This window comes from Pistacia vera, unplaced genomic scaffold, assembly GCF_008641045.1.
Source record: "Pistacia vera cultivar Batoury unplaced genomic scaffold, PisVer_v2 Contig50, whole genome shotgun sequence".
Lineage (NCBI taxonomy): Eukaryota > Viridiplantae > Streptophyta > Magnoliopsida > Sapindales > Anacardiaceae > Pistacia > Pistacia vera.
In genome coordinates, this window is record NW_022196335.1 from 782068 (window position 1) to 802239 (window position 20172).

General features: G+C 38.8%; 1 protein-coding gene across 1 annotated transcript; it reads right to left on the bottom strand.

The window, feature by feature from the left end:
• Nucleotides 1-8669: 8669 nt before the first annotated feature.
• LOC116105515 (casbene synthase, chloroplastic-like) lies at nt 8670-10395 on the bottom strand. Its single transcript, XM_031391926.1, has 5 exons — nt 10126-10395; nt 9652-9925; nt 9164-9539; nt 8858-9076; nt 8670-8748 (listed from the first exon to the last, which is right to left on the bottom strand). The coding sequence occupies exons 1-5, from the start codon at nt 10393-10395 to the stop codon at nt 8670-8672; spliced, it is 1218 nt and encodes a 405-aa protein (XP_031247786.1).
• Nucleotides 10396-20172: the final 9777 nt, after the last annotated feature.

Sequence of the window (20172 nt, forward strand, 5' to 3'; positions counted from 1 at the left end):
AGTCAAAGATGAAAAGAAACAAGTCAAAGACAAAAAGAAATTTGAAAGAGAAGAGCTGGTTGACTGAGCTAATTCAGTAGTATTTCATTAATTGACTTTAAGCTACAGTTTCTTCTGTTTATACAGAGAAGAGCAAAACAGCACTACATGATAACTGTGCCTAATTACAAACCAATTTGATAAGTTTGCCTAATTACAGAACTATCCTTTTCAACATTTGGTCAACATCCCCCCTCAAACCAAGCTGCATATGCCTGGCTCATCTCCTGAAAATATGCTTATTAAAGTACAGTTCTGAACTAATCTTGAAGGCTGAAAAATAATTCTGCATTTCTGAAAAATAACTCTGCACTTTATTGCTGAAGCTGCTTAAACATCATACTTTCAATCTTCTGAGAATCAAGCTTATTAAAGTCCAGTTCTGAACTAAACTTGAAGGCTACTGATAAGAAAAAAAAAAAAAAAAACTCTACATTTCTGAAAAAAAAAAAAACTCTGCACTTTACTGCTAAAAATCCTGCAATATCATAATTTCACTAATACTTTAACATCATGTTTTCATAGCCAATAGCTTCTGCAGTTCAAAAACAAGTATGGCTTAACAAAACTGATGTTGCAACATCACACAGCATTTAATTTTCAACCATTCTATAACATCCTCCAATTAACCATAACAGAATAACTCTACAACTGCAATACTTCACCATATCACAACCTGCAACAAATCAATCAACCACAAACATCCTGTTCAAGACCGCTTTCGATAGAATGAACCAAGATGAGGCCGACCTGAAGCCCGCCTCGATACCTCTTTACGGTTTTACAGGGGACCACCTGATCCCCAAAGGAACGATCCAGCTACCAGTCACGCTCGGCGACTACAACGAGGTGACTAGGGTTACCGAATTTTTGGTCCTGGATTGCCCATCGGCCTTTAATGGAATCTTGGGGCGACCTCTGTTGAGAAGTTTCAAGGCAGTCATTGGGGAAGTGAGCGGATCGTAAAGCGCATCTCGCGAATGCTACGTAAAAGCGGTGCAGATGGCAGGCAAGGGCATTTCGCGGCGATGTATGCCTCACCAGGCTATGGCGATCAGCCGGATCGAGCCACAGCCTGGTCCAGCGGAGGATAACATAGATCTGCGAGTCCAGGAAATCCCTCTAGCGGCCTGGTTGAGGATCTGTCCGAAATTTTGATTGATCCAAAAGAGCCAAGCCGAGTGTTAAGGATTGGAAGCTGTCTCAACCCTCAGCTCGCTTCCGAACTAATAAGCTTCTTACGGGAAAACATTGACGTGTTTGCCTGGTCGCATGCAGATATGGTCGGGATCAGCCCGGACATTATTTGCCATTCATTAAATGTCAGCAATGAAGCCAAACTGGTTCGCCAGAAAAGAAGAATGATGGATCCGGAGTAGTACGCTGCACTGAAATCAGAAGTGGAAAACCTCCTCTGAAATGGGTCCATCCGAGAGGCTCTCTACCCGACCTGGGTTGCCAACCCGGTCCTGGTAAAGAAACCAAACGGCAAGTGGCAGACCTGCGTTGACTTCAGCGACCTCAACAAAGCTTGCCCGAAAGACAGCTTCCCTCTGTCGAGAATCGACCAGCTCGTTGATGCCACCTCGGGACACGAGCTGCTAAGCTTCATGGATGCGTACTCGGGATACAATCAAATCCCGATGTATAGGCCAGACGAGGAGCATATGTCTTTCATTACGGACCGGGGGCTGTACTGTTACAAAGTCATGCCTTTCGGCCTCAAGAATGCCGACGAAACCTACCAGCAGCTGGTTAACCAAATGTTCACCGACCAGATCGAAAAGACAATGGAGGTCTATGTGGATGACATGCTGGTCAAATCCCAGGTCGCCTCAGAACACATTGCACATCTCGCTGAGATGTTTGACATCCTCCGACTGTACAGAATGAAGCTAAACCCTCTCAAGTGTTCGTTCGGGGTATCGTCAGGAAAGTTCCTGGGGTATATGGTTAATTAGCGGGGCATAGAAATAAACCCCTAAAAGATCCAAGCTCTGCTCGATATAGAGAGCCCGACCAGCAAAAAGCAGGTCATGAGCCTAAATGGGCGAATAGCGACACTTAGTCGCTTCATATCGAGATTAACAGACCGCTGCTTACCATTTTTCAACGTTCTAAAGGCCAACAAGAAATTCGAATGGACTCCCCAATGCGAACAGGCGTTCCAAAGTATAAAAGAACACCTAGGGAAGCCACCTCTCCTCTCTAAGCCTCTTCCGCAGAAAATCCTGCTCATCTACCTGTCCGTCTCTCAGTTCGCGGTCAGTGCAGCTCTAGTACTGGAAGAGGAAAAGGCGCAGTGGCCAATATACTATGCGAGCAAGCGTCTGTCGGATGTCGAGATGTGATATCTGGAAATTGAGCGACTGGCCTTTGCTCTGTTGATCGCATCCAGAAAGCTGTGACCTTACTTCCACGCCCATACAATCAATGTAATGACTAATTACCCCCTCAGGCAGGTCCTCCAGATGGGCCATGGAATTAAGCCTGTTCGACCTGAAGTACAAGCCCAAGTCGACCATTAAAGGGCAAGCTGTTGCAGACTTCATCTCAGAATTTTCCTATCTCCCAAGCGAGCAACAGCCTAGCGAAGTCATGCAGGAAAGTATTCAGAACCTGTCGACCTGGAACCTCTACGTCGACAGGTCATCGAACAGGAAAAGAGTCGGTGCGGGTCTTCTCCTTGTAAGCCCCGAGGGGGCTCGAATTCATGGTATTCTCTGGTTCGGGTTTAAGGTGACCAACAATGAGGCTGAGTATGAAGCCCTGCTTGCCGGGTTGCGACTTGTCAAAGAGATGGATGCAACCGCGATCAACATTTACAGCGACTCCATGCTGGTCGTCAACCAAATTTTAGGGGCCAAGGAAGAGAACATGGTCCGCTACCTGAAAGAAGCTAAGACCGCTCTTGGGTCGTTTAAACACTTTGAAATCACTCAGATCCCCAGAGATAACAATTCTATAGCGGACGCCCTAGCAAAGATAGCCTCGTCGTTGGATTCGGAGGCTCCAGACAACATTCCTGTTCATTTCGTGGATGCTCCAACTATCAGCTCAGCCGAATAGGCCGTAAATGTGACTCAACCGGATTCCTGGATGACTCCCATTTTCCAGTACCTCAAGGATGGGACCTTGCCAGACGACAAGGTCGAGGTAAGGGTCCTGCGAGCAAGATCTGCTCGTTACACACTCATCGGGGACCAGCTGTATAGGAGAGGATTCAGTGCCTCTCTCCTCCGATGTGTAACCAGTGAAGAAGCAGACTACGTCATGAGGGAAATTCACGAAGGGATCTGCGGTAATCACACAACTGCTCAATCTCTTGTGAACAAGGTTGTTCGTCAGGGATACTATTGGTCTCGGATCCAAGAAGATACGCACAATTTTGTCAAGAAATGTGATAAGTGCCAGCGGCGCGCGAACATTCCGCGAGCCCCCTCACACAAGTTGATAATGATGTCTAGCCCCTAGCCATTTTCCATGTGGGGGATCGACCTTATCGGTCCCATGCCAGTGGGAAAGGGAGGGGTCAAGTATGCCGTGGTTGCGGTAGATTATTTCACAAAATGGGTGGAAGCTGAACTGCTAGCCGCGATCACGACCAGAAAGCTGAAAGACTTCGTTTTCAAGAACATAGTGTGCCGCTACGGAATTCCCCACACCCTCATCTCGGATAATGGAGTTCAAGCAGTTCTGCGACGAGCTGGGCATCCATAAAAAATTCGCCTCAGTCGCCAGACCGCAAGCAAATGGCCAAGTTGAAGTTGTCAATAAGACCATCAAGCACACTCTAAAGGCCAAACTTGGGGCGGCCAAAGGAAATTGGGCTGACAATCTCCCTGAAGTCTTATGGGCGTACAGGACAACCCCAAAAACCTCCACCTCAGAAACCCCTTTTTCCCTAGCCTATGGCTGCGAAGCAATGATTCCTGTAGAGGTGGGAACTGGTTCTCTTCGGAGAGACTTGTACAACGAGGTTGAAAACGAAGCACTTATGAGGGCAAGTTTGGATCTCATTGAAAAGCACAGCAGCAAGGCTTCGCTAAGGATAGCAGCCCACCAGCAACGTGCGAAGAGGTTCTTCGATTCAAAGGTCAAGCGAAGAGACTTCAAGGTCGGAGACCTTGTGCTAAAGGAAGTTCTCCTTGGGACCAGGGAGCCAAGTGCGGGGGTACTAGGACCTAACTGGGAAGGATCGTACCGGGTCGACAAGGTGATCAGACCGGGGACTTACCATCTCAAAAGGTTGAACGGTTCCAAAGTACCCCAAGCTTGGAATGCCTAGCACCTCCGGCCATACTATCAGTAATCCCGAACTCAGCTCTCAAATTAGTTTTTGATTTTGTTAGTTCCCTCTTTGATGTAAAGTATTATTTTGTTCGCTGGAAACAGTTCGCATGTATTCTGTTCGCTTGTAACAATTTGCATGTAATATTGCCCATGTAAAACTGAATTGTAAACTGCACTTATGTATGATAAAGCGAACAGCAATTGAAAGCAAAATGTATTTTCATTTATTTACAACAAAAATTGTTTGAAGACCCTATTCCGATGGAGTCAGCCTTATTGCACTATGGCTGGTTGGAGGGACCCTTCGAAGCAAGACCCGAACCCTCTGCCTGGTCGGATGTTCGGGTGGCCGCTGCTGCTTGATCATCTTCCTCCGCCAAAACCCGCAAGGTCTCTTGCCACCCCTCTGGGAGGTTGGACATATCCATATCTGGGTTCTTTGGTCGCAGGCTATAAATGGACCTGATTGCCCAGTCGGCGGCCTTATCCTCGATCTCCTCTGACTGGATCCGCATTTCTTCAGTCAGTGAAGCAATTTTTTCCCGACTCTCTTGGAGTTCGGCCTCAAGAGCTTGCCTTTCCTTTTCGGAGGCCTCCATTTCTTGTTCAGCTTGCTGAGCCCACATGGAGGTCGTCTGGAGCTCCTGGTCCTTCTCTCCGACCTCCTTAGAGAGCCTAGCAGTTGTCCTTTGAAGCTCCTTTACTTCCTCCGCACGTTATTCAAGCTCCGCCTTTTGGAAGTCCACTGTCCGCAAAGTGGCATCCTTTTGGTTCAGGTACCTGTTCGCCGCTTTGAATGCTTGCGTTCTTTCCGCTTTGACGGACTCCAGGCTCTGTTTGAGCTTTGCGACCTCCTCCTTTAGGTCAATTGCCCCCTTCGCGGCCCTCAGTCGAGTCTTCTCCATGGATATCCTCATCGCAAGCAAAGCCTGCGAGCAAGAAGTGAATTAGAATGAAAACGGCAGGCAAACTTTAAGAGCAGTTCGTTTACCTTGCTTAGATGCTAGAACGATGTGGTCATTAGGTCATCGCCCGTATCGGCGAACTCATCATATGACTTCGATAGCCCACACTCGAGCAGAGAATAGACTATCGGCTGCAGGTATTTGGGCAAGCTCCCCAACGAGTCCAGCACTGGTGCGTCCTTCGCCTTGTCGGCAGTAATCACCTCGTCCGCGGGTTCCTTACCCGACTGTAACAACTGCTGAAAACTAGTACAATGCATGCATAATTACAATATAAAATTGGGCCCTAAAAATTTCTTTTCATTAGAAATCATATGTCTTTTATACACAAAGATTACTGTTTACAAAAATGCATTTTAAAAGATAANACCTTCTTAGAGAGCCTAGTAGTTGTCCTTTGAAGCTCCTCTACTTCCTCTGCACGTCGTTCAAGCTCCGCCTTTTGGAAGTCCACTGTTCGCGAAGCGGCATCCTTTTGGTTCAGGTACCTATTTGCCGCTTCGAATGCTCGCGTTCTTTCCGCTTCGACGGACTCCAGGCTATGCTTGAGCTTCGCGACCTCCTCCTTTAGGTCGCTTGCCCCCTTCGCGGCCCCCAGCCGAGTCTTCTCCATAGACATCCTCATCGCAAGCAAAGCCTGTGAGCAAGAAGTGAATTAGAATGAAAACGACGGACAAACTTTAAAAGCAGTTCGTTTACCTTGCTTAGATGCTGGAACGACGTGGTCATCAGGTCATTGCCCATATCGGCGAACTCATCATATGACTCCGATAGCCCACACTCAAGCAGAGAATAGACTATCGGCTGTAGGTATTCGGGCAGGCTCCCCAACGAGTCCAGCATTGGTGCGTCCTTCGCTTTGTCGACAGCAATAGCCTCGTCCACGGGTTCCTTGCCCGACCTCCTTCTTGAGTCCTGTCGCAACCTCAAGGATTCTTCCTCAGATTCGGTCTCTAACTCGTCGACCTGAATCTGCTTCCTCTTCTTCGACCTCTGGGCCGGAGCCTTCCGCCTTGGGCGAGGAGGTGGTGTCTGAGTGACCTGTTCTATCCTAGTCACTTCTTGCACAGGACAGGGCTGGGAAGGCGCGGCTGTTCGCACCGGTTGTGCCGTAATGGGACGAGTAGCTTCGGCCGCTCTCTCTCTCCTCGATCGAGGGAAGACGAACGGTGCTCGGCGAGGCTGCTTGGACTCTTTCGGAGGCATAGTCGCTGCATGTAAGTACATCAGTAAACAAAATTATTCTGCGACCAGAAGGGAATCAGTGTAACTTACATTCTAGGGGCTCCAAAGACGCACTGTTACTGATGAAACTGTACTTTCGCAAGTTCGCGGTTGTCACGAGCTTCATCACTTCCCGGCTTTCCTCGGGAAGGACTCCAAAAGACACGAGCCTGTCCAGGTCGTCAAGCAGGTCTTGGCTGGTTGTCTTATTAACTGCAAAAGAAGGCTGGTCGTTATGATAAAGCATGCGAACAGACAATGAACCTAGCGAAGAAGAACCTACTTGGTTTCTGAAAGCGGTAGTGGCCGTCATAGCAGAAAAAGAAGAATTTTGTCTCGTAGGCCCCCGCATTGCTGGGATAGCTATGTATCCTTCGGCGATGGTAGATCGCTGGGACAAGTAATAGGAATCCTTGTCCTTACTCTTTTTGAGATAGTAGCCACACTCGCGGCACATGATGTACATCGCAACGGTGATGACATACGCATTTGGCGTCAACTGCATCGGTGCGATCTCGAAATGATCCAGGACCGACCTGATGAAAGGATGGAAGGGAATCATCCCTCCACCCTTGAAGATCTCTTCGGAGATCGCAGCAAGGCCATTGGAAGGATGCCATGACGACCGAGTGTTGTCGAGGAACACCTCTGCGCGGACGTCGAACTGCCTTTTTATCCTATCGAACTCTTCTCGGGTGAGAACTGAGAAGACATCAAGGGATGCGTCCTGCGAAGATGAACTGGTTCCTTCCTCAGGTCTAGACATTGACGGTTCCATTCCAGAGTCTGCAACACCAACAGATAGGGTCATTTTAGCCATTGCATGTTGTCCCGCGCAACGGCATGGGACAAATTCCTTAAACCCTAACAGTAACTCGAGCCGCCATCCACGGCTCGAATCCAATGACAACGTCGCGTCTCTGGTGAAACACCGGGTGACCCAACGCCATTGCCCACCAACCTACCAAAAAAAAAAAAAAAAGGAGAGGAAGAAGAAAAAGGACCTTACCTTCTGGGACGCGTGACCAAGGCCGGATCTTGTTTCAGATGTCTGAGAGGTGCCAATCAGAAAAGGAGAACTTCCGGCTTGCAAAAGCTTGTCACTCGAGGCAAAAGGGATTTTGGTGGCATCATCTGAAAAATTTGGGCTTTTATATAGACTGCGAACCGACAGTTACCACCTCTCGGAATTGAAAGGATAGCCTTCTCTCTCTCCGCATTAAATGCACCCCACGTCGCATTCAATGCTGTGATGAGGGTCGTCGTTTCAAATGTGTCGTGCAATTAATGTTGTCAAAACAACGCCGCGTTAGCACACAACGCATTTAATGGGCCTACCAGATGCTTTAACACGTGCAGAGCGCCTGACAGTGCAGAAGCAAGCTCATTGAATCTCCAACCCTACGGCACGGTAGGAATGTCCGACAAATCCAGGTCGCTAGGATGATGATTGTCAGGTTGTTTGGGCAAAAAATTGTGCAAGGTCGTGTTCGCAAAAGGCCTTGTCCCGAGCTTCTTCCATTCAGGTCGAAATTACTAGAACCTCCAATCGTGGCATGACTTAGTTTCCAAGGTTCGATCCTCAAACCTTAAAAACTAGGGGACTTTTGTTATGCCTGGGAAAACAAGGGCTGACATGGAAAGTCACGTGATGAAGTGTGACCTGCTCCCGTCCGAACGGTAAGCGCACGTTAGGCCTGCCAAGCACCGTGGAGCTCCCACGTGTCCATTTCCCTGCTCCAAATCGTGTGAAATTAGCTTGGGAAGTGGGCAATGGGACGTAAAGCCGGATTATGTCCTGACATTCACACCAACCCATGGATTTAATGATAATTACACGCATTTATCTCGATATAAAAAGAGGAAGACCCCTTCATTAAGGGGATTCGGCCATTTTTACACTTGAACTCTCTCTGTTTGAAAAACTTTTTATTTACTTTTCCCAATCATTTGTAAGTCAATCCGCTTTTGCGACCTGACCCACAATATTAATACAAATCAGTGGACGTAGGACTTGCTACCTTAGCATCCGAACCACTTTAAAAAACTCTCATTGCATTTATTTCACATTCTCTATCCATAATCACGTGTGTTTCTTGACCAATCAATGTTAAGCACGTGTCGATTAGTTGGTGTTAGAATCACGCATCAACAGTAAAGATTCAAGATAGCACTATAAAGAGCTTGCATATATTCTGGCAAATCAACTAGCGCACTAGAATCCCACCTAAAAGTATCAAAGATTTTAATTACAAATTAGATATGTGCACGACAATAAGCTCCTATAAAATGTGTAAGATTAGATTTGTTAAGACTAATAATATACTAATAAAAACCTTTTTAGGGCATCTGTGAAACTTTGGAGCTCTTCAGCTGTACCATATGCGTCATATGTATCATCCATAACTGTAAGAATCGTTGTAATTTTAGTATTTATCATCCGGGCAATCGAGAAACGAGGCTCAAAATAATCTGCTATCGACAACATGTAGAACTCGACAATTCTGTCTCTTGAGTAAGGATATTTTGATGCCAAGTCACAATCCTTCCACCATCTGCAATAAGATTGCAGAAAAGTTGATTCATCATGTACAGAACTTCTTCAGAGCAAAAATAACTAAAGTGATAGATACAATATTTACCTTGTAAGATATTTCATCTCTTGTTGGTGTAGCAATTGTACCTTATTGAAATCTAACTTTGCAAACATGAGTAGAGTTTCATTTCTAAATTCATGGTCTTCTTCATAGAAAGAGATGTATTGGCGTGCTTCCAATCTTGGAACACCTTGGTGCAAGGGCAAATCAAGGGCATTCATTATATGTTTTGCGAAATGAGGACTGGATTTTTCGGCCAAGGACTTGAGATGAGAGGTTGTGAAATCAAGGGCCTCCTCAAGAATTTCTTCCCCATGTAGTCTCAAATGTGTCGCTTCATATAAACTCAGCATGCCTCTTACATCGTTGGTTAAACTTTCCTTGAACATACCACCACTATTCTTCAACTTGTTGAACACGGCTGATTAGCAATCAATTGTAGTTTGTTAATCAGTTTTTATCAGCTAAGATATATTTCTATAATTCACATATATACGATGTTCATGCGTTGATACAAATTAAGAGGTACTTACCGCAAGAAATCTTGAAACCATATTGTCTGAAAACTCGAAATAAAAGAGCAATAGTGTAGAGATCATAATCATTATCATCCGCAAGGTTAGGTTGTGCTTCACAAATTTGAGTTAGTTGTTCTTCAATTTCCGTCTCAAAGTGATATGACACACCAAGACGACATATAGAGTCAATCAAACAAAGTTTCTCCACTGGATCACTCATTGAAGCCATTAACATTTCTTTCACCTGTTGCTTTAGCTCTTCAGCGAGTTTATCATTTGATTTAATTTCCTAAAATCAAAACAACATGAATTTATACGTTAGAATTTAGTAAAACATAGAGAATAGAATATTCATATCTCAAAAAATTACTGAAGAGTACGAACTTAATTAGATATAGCTAATTATTTAACTTAATGAGGACCAATCAATTTGCTAAAACATGGAGATTAATATGGCATGTAAAGGAAACTAATATAAATTAATTATACCGAATGAGGTATTTCAGAAGTGAAGATGTTGGGGTCTTTCCAAATGGTAGGGGCAAAGTTTGCGAGCGGACGATAAGCTTCTTGGTTGTTTTCAGATGCTAAACATGGCTGCAGCCTCCTTGACGCTTGTAGTGAGTCTGCAGAATGCTTAATAATATTGCTGGGAGAAGCAAAAAAATCATGAACAAATATTTTAGAGGGAGGATTTGCGGATGATAGTAGAAAGCATTTGGAGGAATTCAGTGCTGGTACAAGAGTTTGCAAAGCCATTGATGAGTTCATGGAAATGAAAATGAAGTAAGATAGATGACCAACTTGTGCTAATCAAAAGGCTCAAATGGACCCTATTTATAGAAAGCATTCGATCATATTCTGACTAGTGAATAACGTGTTCCATATTTACCAGGCTCTTAGATCATCTTCTGACAGGCTATTTTAATGTGGTCAGGCTCTCAGATCATCTTCTGACAGACTATTTTGATGTGTTCATATTGACCGTATCCTTTTGTAAATGAGTAATGCTACTAATCCATTTAGCAGTTGAGTTAATAAATTACTTCAGTTATCCTATTATTTTATGTTTAAAAATATGTTGCCAAATTGATTGTCAAGTGGGATGTAAATTTAAGATTCCAACTTTATATATTTAGCATTCCCGTTTGTAAAAAATCTGATAATAAATTTGTACAGCAATAAGTCTAAAACTCTTTTATCACAAGTTTATTGTGGTTTCTGCCAACAGCATGTGAAATGGAACATGGCCTTCCTCCCTGTTTATCACTCGTTGGAAAAAAAAATTATAGGCCCTATCTTTTTGTGAAATAATGACGTAGAACTTCTAGCGGATAAATTCATGGAGCATAAAAGTCTACGCGTAAAGCTCAAAGACCCTACATAAGCATGCCCCATTCAAACGGTCATAACTTTTGATCCGAGAAAAGTTTCAGGGCCCCTAAGATATCGTTCGAAAGTTTATTTCGAGCCTGTCAACGTGACAACTAATTTCAACTGGTTGAAGGTCATTTTCGTGGTCAAAATCTACCTTTTTGGCTTGTTTTAGGGTTATTTTAGTTGTTTGCCTGTTTTTTTCTATTTTATTTCTAGTTTTCTTGTTTTAATTAATTTAGTTTTTATTTCCTTTTGTTATTAGAAGTCTTATTAGGGTTGCTTATCACCCTATATAAACTTACTTTTTGTTTTGGATGTTATTTTATACATGTCAAATTTTTCTTCAAATTTCAAAGTTTAAGTTTCTGGATTGAGATTTGTGTTATCAATTCTAAAAGTGTAGTGGAGTGTTGACCTTGTTTACTCACGCTAACTCGCTACGTCAAACTACACTTTCTTACCTTCGGTTTTGGAAACTATAATTGGGTGGCCGAAATATATTTTATGTTCAACTAATAAAAATTTCAATAAAACTACACTTACAATTTTTTCATACAACTTTTTTATAAACTCTGAGGTAGTAGTTTGCGATTGATCAATTTACATTAGGACAAATGAAATCCAATGCGAACTGACCAATCATGAGTTACCACATCAAAATTGTATAAAAAAGTTATAAGTATAGTGCTGCTCTAAACTTTCTATATGCAATTGCTCATTAAGCATTTTGCCTCATATATTACAAGATTGAAGTTATGTTTTATATATATTTAAAATATAATGATAGATATGTTTAAAAAAAAAAAAACAATAAAAATTTTACGAGGAAAGATTCTGGAGTCCCATTACAGAAATTTGTTTTATTTAGTCAATGCATTTTGATTAGTTATCTCCCATATAATCTTAATTTACCTCCAATTATTCACTGCCTGCTAGGACCCCAGTAAAATAAAAACATTTCAATTAGAACCCCGACCTTTCCCAGCACATGAATAATGTACATATCACTGTTTTTTCATGATCTCCAAATGCGATGGAGAGTACACACAGAAATTGAAAATACTGATGCCACCATTTTTGACACCCCTATTTTCAACTTTCATCAACACTTTCTTGAAGTAGCACATCATATATCTCTCCATGCTCATCATTGGAGTATTTCCTAGTGAGGCTAGGCTCAAACTTATATTTGGATAATGATCGGATCATGTCTTATTTTTATAAACTTTCTCTCAAACCCCCTATTTAGTACCATGCAATTAGTCAGTTCACAATTTGGTAGATAGAGCCCATAACGAGCAAACGAGATCTATTTGTGAGCTGACCAATTACGAGATATTACGTTGAGATTGTAAGAGAAAATTTGTAAGATTATGTTATAAATGCAGTATTACTCCTTGTATTTAAAATTCAATTTTTGTAAATTTCAAGGTCGGTTTGGTATGACTTCTTCAAGTATAACTTAAGGGAAAAAAAAAGAAAAAAAACTTATGGAAGAAGATCTTATTCGAGTTGAGCTTGTATAACAAATTTGTTAGTTGTTAGGCTAGGAAAATATAAAAGAACTTTCTAAAACTAATATATTAAAAAAGGTTTTAATATAATAGATCCAAAGTTATTTTTGAAATTTTAACATTTTTAATAAGTGCAAAAAGAGTTTATGTTTGAGCTTCTCTTAGAAGTTACAAAATAGTTTTTTTTTTTATAACTGTATGAGCACTTTAGAAATGCAACAAAACAACCTAAAAAATTTAAAATACTTTTATGATTTATTAAAAAAAAAACCTATTTTGTCCTGTAAAGAAATCCAACCAAATATGCTCCTAGCATGGGTGAAACAAACAAATTCCAGAGTATATTTTATTGGTCAATATTTTTTTCTATATTTCCATTTTGACATGTGTAGAGAGTGAAATTTAATAGAAAATATGGTCGGTGGACGATAAATAATAAGATATATTCACCAATTTTATTAAGAGTTCATATATATAGATCTAAAATCCACCTAATTTTCGACTACATTAAATGAGAACTCTACCTTTCCTATCATATGGCATCAACTTAATATAATGATCACTTTCTAGGTCACTCCTTTGACAAGTATTAATTTTGTTTTAAACCTACTATTTCAAGATGCTTTCAAAATAGCTCCTTTATCTTTTTCACTCCAGAACGGAACATTGATTTGATCTTATAATCAATATTCAATCTCAAATGAAAAACAATTATTAGATTCAAGACCAAGATGGGATAAATTTTATGATTTGAGTGGATCCCTCTTTTTCTTTCTCTAATGGTTATCACAACATTTCCAACATCAAACTAGATTAAATCAGCTTGATTATATCAACTGTGATGTGTATGAAAGATATGAAAGATAAAATATGGTACACTTCATTTGGGAGTGTTTGAGAATAGAAAACAAGAATCATATGGAAGTGGTTGAGAATAGGAAACAAGAAGAGAAGAGCGAGCACACAGACATCCTGGAGCCAACAACTTTCTGCAAAAAAAAATTAATTATGAAAGTAGCCGCTGGCCACCACGTACGCAGAGGAGAGAGGTCGATAGCAATTTTGAACGTTGTATATATTTTACATAGTCACCTCACCGCTCAAAGCCAAAGCCGCGTCATCGAAATAGTCAATTCATCTTTCAGGACAAAATAATATTTGAACCCGTGAAAGACCACAGTGTGAAAGAGAGAAATCCAAACTCTTTTACCACGAGTTTATTGTTGGTTTCTGCCAACGGCAGGTGAAATGGAACAATGCCTTCCTCCCTGTTTATCACATGTCGGAAAAGTTTTATAGGTCCTATCTTTTGTGAAATAACACTTTCTTACCCTCGGTTTTGGAAACTATCATCTGCGGTTCATGCATCTTTACTCTCAGATAGGTTAAATTTATATTTTATCTACTTTTCCTATATTTTAGCTTTACTTCACATAGAATATGTGCCCTTCGCGCGGGGAGGTGGGGAACGCCAAGATTCTTATCTGTGGGTAGTCCGAACATAGTTTATGTTCAACTAATAAAACTTTCTATAATTATATATAATATGTTTCACAATTATTCATTAAACATTTCACCTCGTATATTAGAAGTTTGAAATTATGTCTTATGACAATATATATCTTATATATAATGATAGAATTTTTTTTTTTTTTAAATACAAATTTTAAGAGGAAAGACTCTAGAGAGTAGAGACCGTTACAAAAATTTGTTTTATTTACAGTACTAAATCACCTCCATTTCTTCAGCGTTCCATAAGACCCAGTAAAATTGAAACATTTCCTACCTTTTCCGTCACATGGATGATATCAGCATCCCTGACATCATCATTCTCACCTTCTTTATCCCCATCAGTCATCACTTTCACTCCATTAATGTTTTTATTGTATGTACTTCTCCTTCTTTTGTCTCATTGGTCATCAATCCCTCACCTCTCATATGATGGAAACGTGTCCACCAAGTGCACTTTTTCAGTGAAAGTTTATTCAATGCAACTTATTTTTAATCTCTTCCGCGTTGAAATTGCAGGAACGAAGAATGGTAGAGAGAGAAAGCTTCAACAGCATTTTTCTCCATCTTTCTTTCTTGTTCTTCACTCTTTCATTTTTACTGTTTTAATTTTTAAAGCTCTTCCGACTCTTCAGCTTTCTTCTAATCAAAAGGTGCACGCCTTCTACCCCAAAACACACAAACACATTCACTCTTCTCGGTTGACAAAATTCTCATTTTCTTCTCTCTCATTAGTTGTGTGTCCCCACTGTTATAAAATATATTTTATTTCTTTATTTTTGTTATTTATTTTTATAATTTATATTTATATTGATTTGATTATTATTTATATTAATATTTATAATAATTATATAATTAAAAAAATGATGAAAAATTCAAAACAAAATTGTATTCAATACAAATATTAAACTACAAAAACTCAAAATAACAATTAACACTAATTTAAAAACACTAAAATTAAAAGAAAATACAACATAAACTAAAATAACAATTTAGTATTCCGATAGATTAGTTTTAGATCTTTTAAGATCATTAAAATATTAGAAAGAACTAGAGTTTATCATAAACAAATTAAGGGTACGGAGGCTCACCATGCTTTTCCAAAATGCATTTATTAATCATTTATGAGAAGAATATACTAATTCGAAAAATTAAATTACTATCAATATAGAATTTTACTTTTGTGTTATTGTTATCTTTTTTTTTTCGTGGCATTTTATATTAGATGTAATGTTTTTTTATATTCAATGAAATGTTTATTTGATTAAATAAATGCTTAATTTTATTAAATTCGTATAATTTTTAAAGTTATTATTATTTAATAAAAATATCATTCCTGATATTTAATTAATATATACAAAAATAATTAGTCAAATAAATTAATTGTTGATTGTTAATAGAAAGAAAAAAGAAAGAGAGTATTTTGATGCAATGGATTAGATATGCAATAGTGAAATACATAAGCCACACCAATTTGGCGTAAAAGTTGCACCAATTTAGTGTTTGTGGTTGGAGATGGTTTTATTAATTGTATGTCGCCACTATTATACGCGCCTCCACCAATCTCCACCACCATTGCCACCGCAGCAACAACAGCTTAGGGTTTCAACTCCTCTCATTTGTTAATTAGTCTTATTTTTTCCTTGATTAGCCTGACGTCTTTAATTGAAAATCGTAAAGGTGATTTAGACGTTAAAGTGTAGTAATTTGAGTTGACATGGTTTTGTGCCAAAACCAATTGGACCAGCAATTAGCTACAGTAATCTCAGTCTAACTATGGCGCATACCGAGCGAATTTATATCACCGGTTTTTATGTTGGCTCGACCTAGCTTAATAGTCGGTTTCTGATCAAACCGGTTAAACTAACCAGGCCAAGGTAGGTTTTAAAACACTGGTTATAACCTCCTCATAATAATAAAATTAGTTTGGTCCACTATCATAATTATATATATATACTTTTATTATAACAATTAATAAGTTTATAATCTATAACATACATTCAATCGTTGGATCAAGAAATTGTGTTATTAAGTCACAAATTTATGTATACTTGTTCCAAGAGGGGTAAACATAATATTGTGTCAATTAGGGTTTTTTTTTTTTTTTTTTTTTTTTTAAAAAATAAAACACAAATAGGTCTGCTTGTTTAAATATTTTTAATTATCATATTAATACTATTTCCAAAGTACCAGTTTGTTTTTCTATTTTGAAAATACTATTATATTTTCTTTAACTATTTTTAAACCCCTTAAGTTTATTAATTTAACTAAACACCCCAAAAAAAAGTTTAGAAATTGACAAAAACACTCCCACCCACCCACCCACATTTGTCAAATTCCAGCCATCACCGCCAAAAGGTGGCCGAAATCTGTTATAATGGTGCACTATCGGCTGAATCTGGCCGGTAGTGTGCCGATCTATCATTTTCTGGCTAGATCCATTGTGGATCTGGTCGAAAAAGACTAGATTCCACGTCCAAAGATGACGACCAAATCTTTAGCCATAGTTGGTCGTCAATGATGACCATTTCTCGGCCATCATTGACCATCAACGATGGCCATATCTTTTGCCGCCGTTGACGACTAAATATAGTCAGATCTGGCTATAGATCATCCGTCCTCTAATGTGGATCTGGTTGGAAAATATCATTTCGGTGCATGATCACACAGATCCAGCCCGTCGTGTGCCGATACGATGACTCTAACCACCCTCTAGCGGTGGTGGCTGGCTGCCGGAATTCAATGGGTGTGTGGGGTGTTTGTAATTTTTAAGTTTTTTATTACAAGGGTGTTCAGTTATTTAACAAACTTAGGGGGTGTTTTTTGTTAATTTTTAAATCGTACCTCGTTATTCTCACTTAACTCTAAAAATATCAAAAATAATAAACAAACACACCCAAAGATATTAGAAGAAAAAAAAAATTATTAGATGAATCTTAAACTATATAAGAGCATTTTTCACAAATAATAAATAGAGACAACACTTTCTAAGTGATATAACGAGGATTACCCTAAATAATAAGATTATTCACAGTCCACTGACCAGAAATTTTTAAGAGTTCATTGGGTATCTAAATCCACCCAATTTTCTATCAAATCAGAGTCTCTACACATGCAAAAGAAAATATGAAGAACAAAAATTTGACCAATAAAATATACTCTGGAATTTGTTTGTTTCACCCGTGCTGAGAGCCTGTTTGATTGGCTTCTTTACTGAAAATAGCTTTTTTTTTTTTTTTTTAGCACTTCAATTATTTTCTTAGGTTGTTTGGTTGCCCTTCAAAAGTGCTTATACGTTAGGAGATAAAAAAAAAAAAAAACTAGTTTACGGCTTATGGGAGAAGCTTAAACATAAACTCTTTTTGAACTTATTAAAAATGTTGAAATTTCAAAAATAACTTATTCAATCTTTTAAATTTCTCTTATCTATGTATAGTAAAACCCCTTTTCGTAAATTAATATTAGAAAGCTCTTTTACATTTTCCTAGTCAAACAACTACTCTAATAAGCTCTTTTTTATAATTTCTTTTTCCTTAAGCTATGCTTGAAGAAACTGTATCAAACGGACATTGAAATTTGTGAGAAATTAGATTTGAAATATAAGTTTGAACCTAGCCCAACTAGGAAATAATATGGGTGAATTTAGAAAAGGACGAACACACTCCAGTAAAGCCCAGAAGTTGAATCTAAAGAAGGAAAGCTGACTTTGGAAGATGATGGAAGAATCTCAACATCTTCAAGCAATAACTTCAAAACTCTTTTTCAAGGATTATTCAAGCTTGAAATAACATTGAACAATTGCATTTGCTCGTTTGTCACATGTTGGATTACCATGTATGTCTAGCCCCAGTATTCTCATACAGTGAGTTTATTGAAAAGCAACTCTTCTCCAAATCGAACTCAGGTTTCAACTTTTATCGCACCGTGTTCTCCATCAAGCAACTCTTGTCAAAATCTCGAAGGGTAGTTGGATTCTGTAATAGAGTTTAATTGCTAGACATTGCTTAAACAATGAGGTATCGTCATCCTATTTTCCTATGAATGTTTCAAACAAATTCTCTTGGTCCAAGTTATGAACTACAAACACTTACAAGTTATGAACTACTCTTGAATTCCTTGAACAAATCCGCGCTCAAGCAGTAACACTTGGAATTCTCCACCATCACCAACATTTTGGGTGCAAATTACTTAACTCTACGCCAAATTGAGAACCTCACAGGAACCCAACACACTCTTCAGTCAAATTCAAAACCCAGATATGTCAGACTTGATGTGGGCATATGTCACATTTATGAAGTTCAAGATGGTTTAAAGAAGTTATTTAACTGTCTCTCTTAATCCTTGATGTGAGGTTAAAGAGAGTTGATGAGAGTTACTTGGTCTATCAAAGATATATCACACAACATAAAAAAAGGGTTATGGAGGCATAAACTAGAAGATATCTCTCAAACGATCACTCACAAATCATTCACGTTTGGCTTTCTCCAACACTTTAACACTATGGTTAGAGTTAAGTGATTAAATTTCACATTATATTACAGACGTAATATTTTACATTTGGTATCAGAGTCATGCTTTTTGCTTATTGTTCAGTGTTAAAGATATAATGATGTAGATTTATGTTTTTTTTATTTAAATTCTGATTATCTCATATTTATGTTTGGGAATTGTGTTTGGTTAAACTAATTAGAAAATTATTATTATTGCATATATAATATGGATTTCGCCTGGTGAGCTCCAGTAAAATTGTCCACACTAATAAAAAGAAAAAAATTATATATATAATTATTTTACTTTTTAAGATCAAGTTCACAGAAATAAATTAAATTTCAAAAAGTAATTTGAGTAATTTGTTCAGATTTCAACAATATTTCCTGAATATTTCAAGATCTTCTTATTTTGTTAGTTTTAGGATATTCATAATGTTTTTGATATCCTATGTGTAATAAATTCGAAAGAGATAAAATAGAGAAGAAGTGAATACAGAAAATTGCTTTTTGTTATTTTATTACTGAAATGAATGAACACCAATTTATAGGATTACATTTTACCAGTTTTCCTATAAAGACTCAACAGAAGATAACAAGGTTGACATATTACTACTCCTAAAAGATCTCAATAGACCTGATTATTCTAGAAACTAATTGATTGATTCAACTTCCTAAATTCAAGCAATGTTATCTCAACTGCCCCTCTCATTGCTTAGTTCCTCAACATTCTTCATCCCTAAGCTTTCCTTGCATCCGTTGAACTGATTTGAACATAAAGCTTTGGTGAAAATGTCAGCAACTTCATCCTTTGTTGAAATGTAGAGCAAATCAATCTCTTTGCTAATAATCTTCTCGCGAATGAAGTGATAGTGAACTTCAATGTGTTTCGTACGAGCGTGAAATGTTGGATTAGATGCTAACATTATAAAACTGATGCTGTCACTTTTGATGGGAACTTTGTAATCAACCTTTTCTCCCAAATCTTTAATTAGGTGAGTCAACCAAATACTCTCTCAAGTAGCTAACATAGCAGCCCTATATTCCGCTTTGGTTGAAGACAGTGCAACAGTTGGTTGCTTCTTGCTTGCCCATGAGACACTTCTAGAGCCAAGATTAAAACAAAATCCAGAAATTGATCTACGAGTAGATGGGTCTCCTACCCAATCTGCATCACAGTATCCTAATAGCTTGATCAGTATAACTTGATTGTAAAAAACTCCATCAATTATTCCTTTCAAATATTTCAGAATCCGCTTGACTACATCTAGATGTGGCTTCCTTGGACTTTGCATGAATTGACTTACAATGCCTACTGAATAGGCCAAATCAGGACGAGTGATTGTTAAATAAATAAGACTACCAACAATCTCTCGATATAGTTGCGAATCATCAATGTGCGCTTCTTCTTGTGACAATTTGTGGTTGACTTCTAATGGTGTTGCCACTGATTTTGCATCTAGGAAACCAAATTTCAGAAGAAGATCTAGAGCAAACTTCTTCTAAACAATTAGTATGCCTTCATATGTCCTTAAAATTTCAATTCCTAGAAAGAACTGAAGTTTTCCCAAATTTGTCATGTCAAATTGTTGGAACAAGGATTTCTTCAAACTATCAACATCATCAGAGTTACTTCCCATGATTATTAG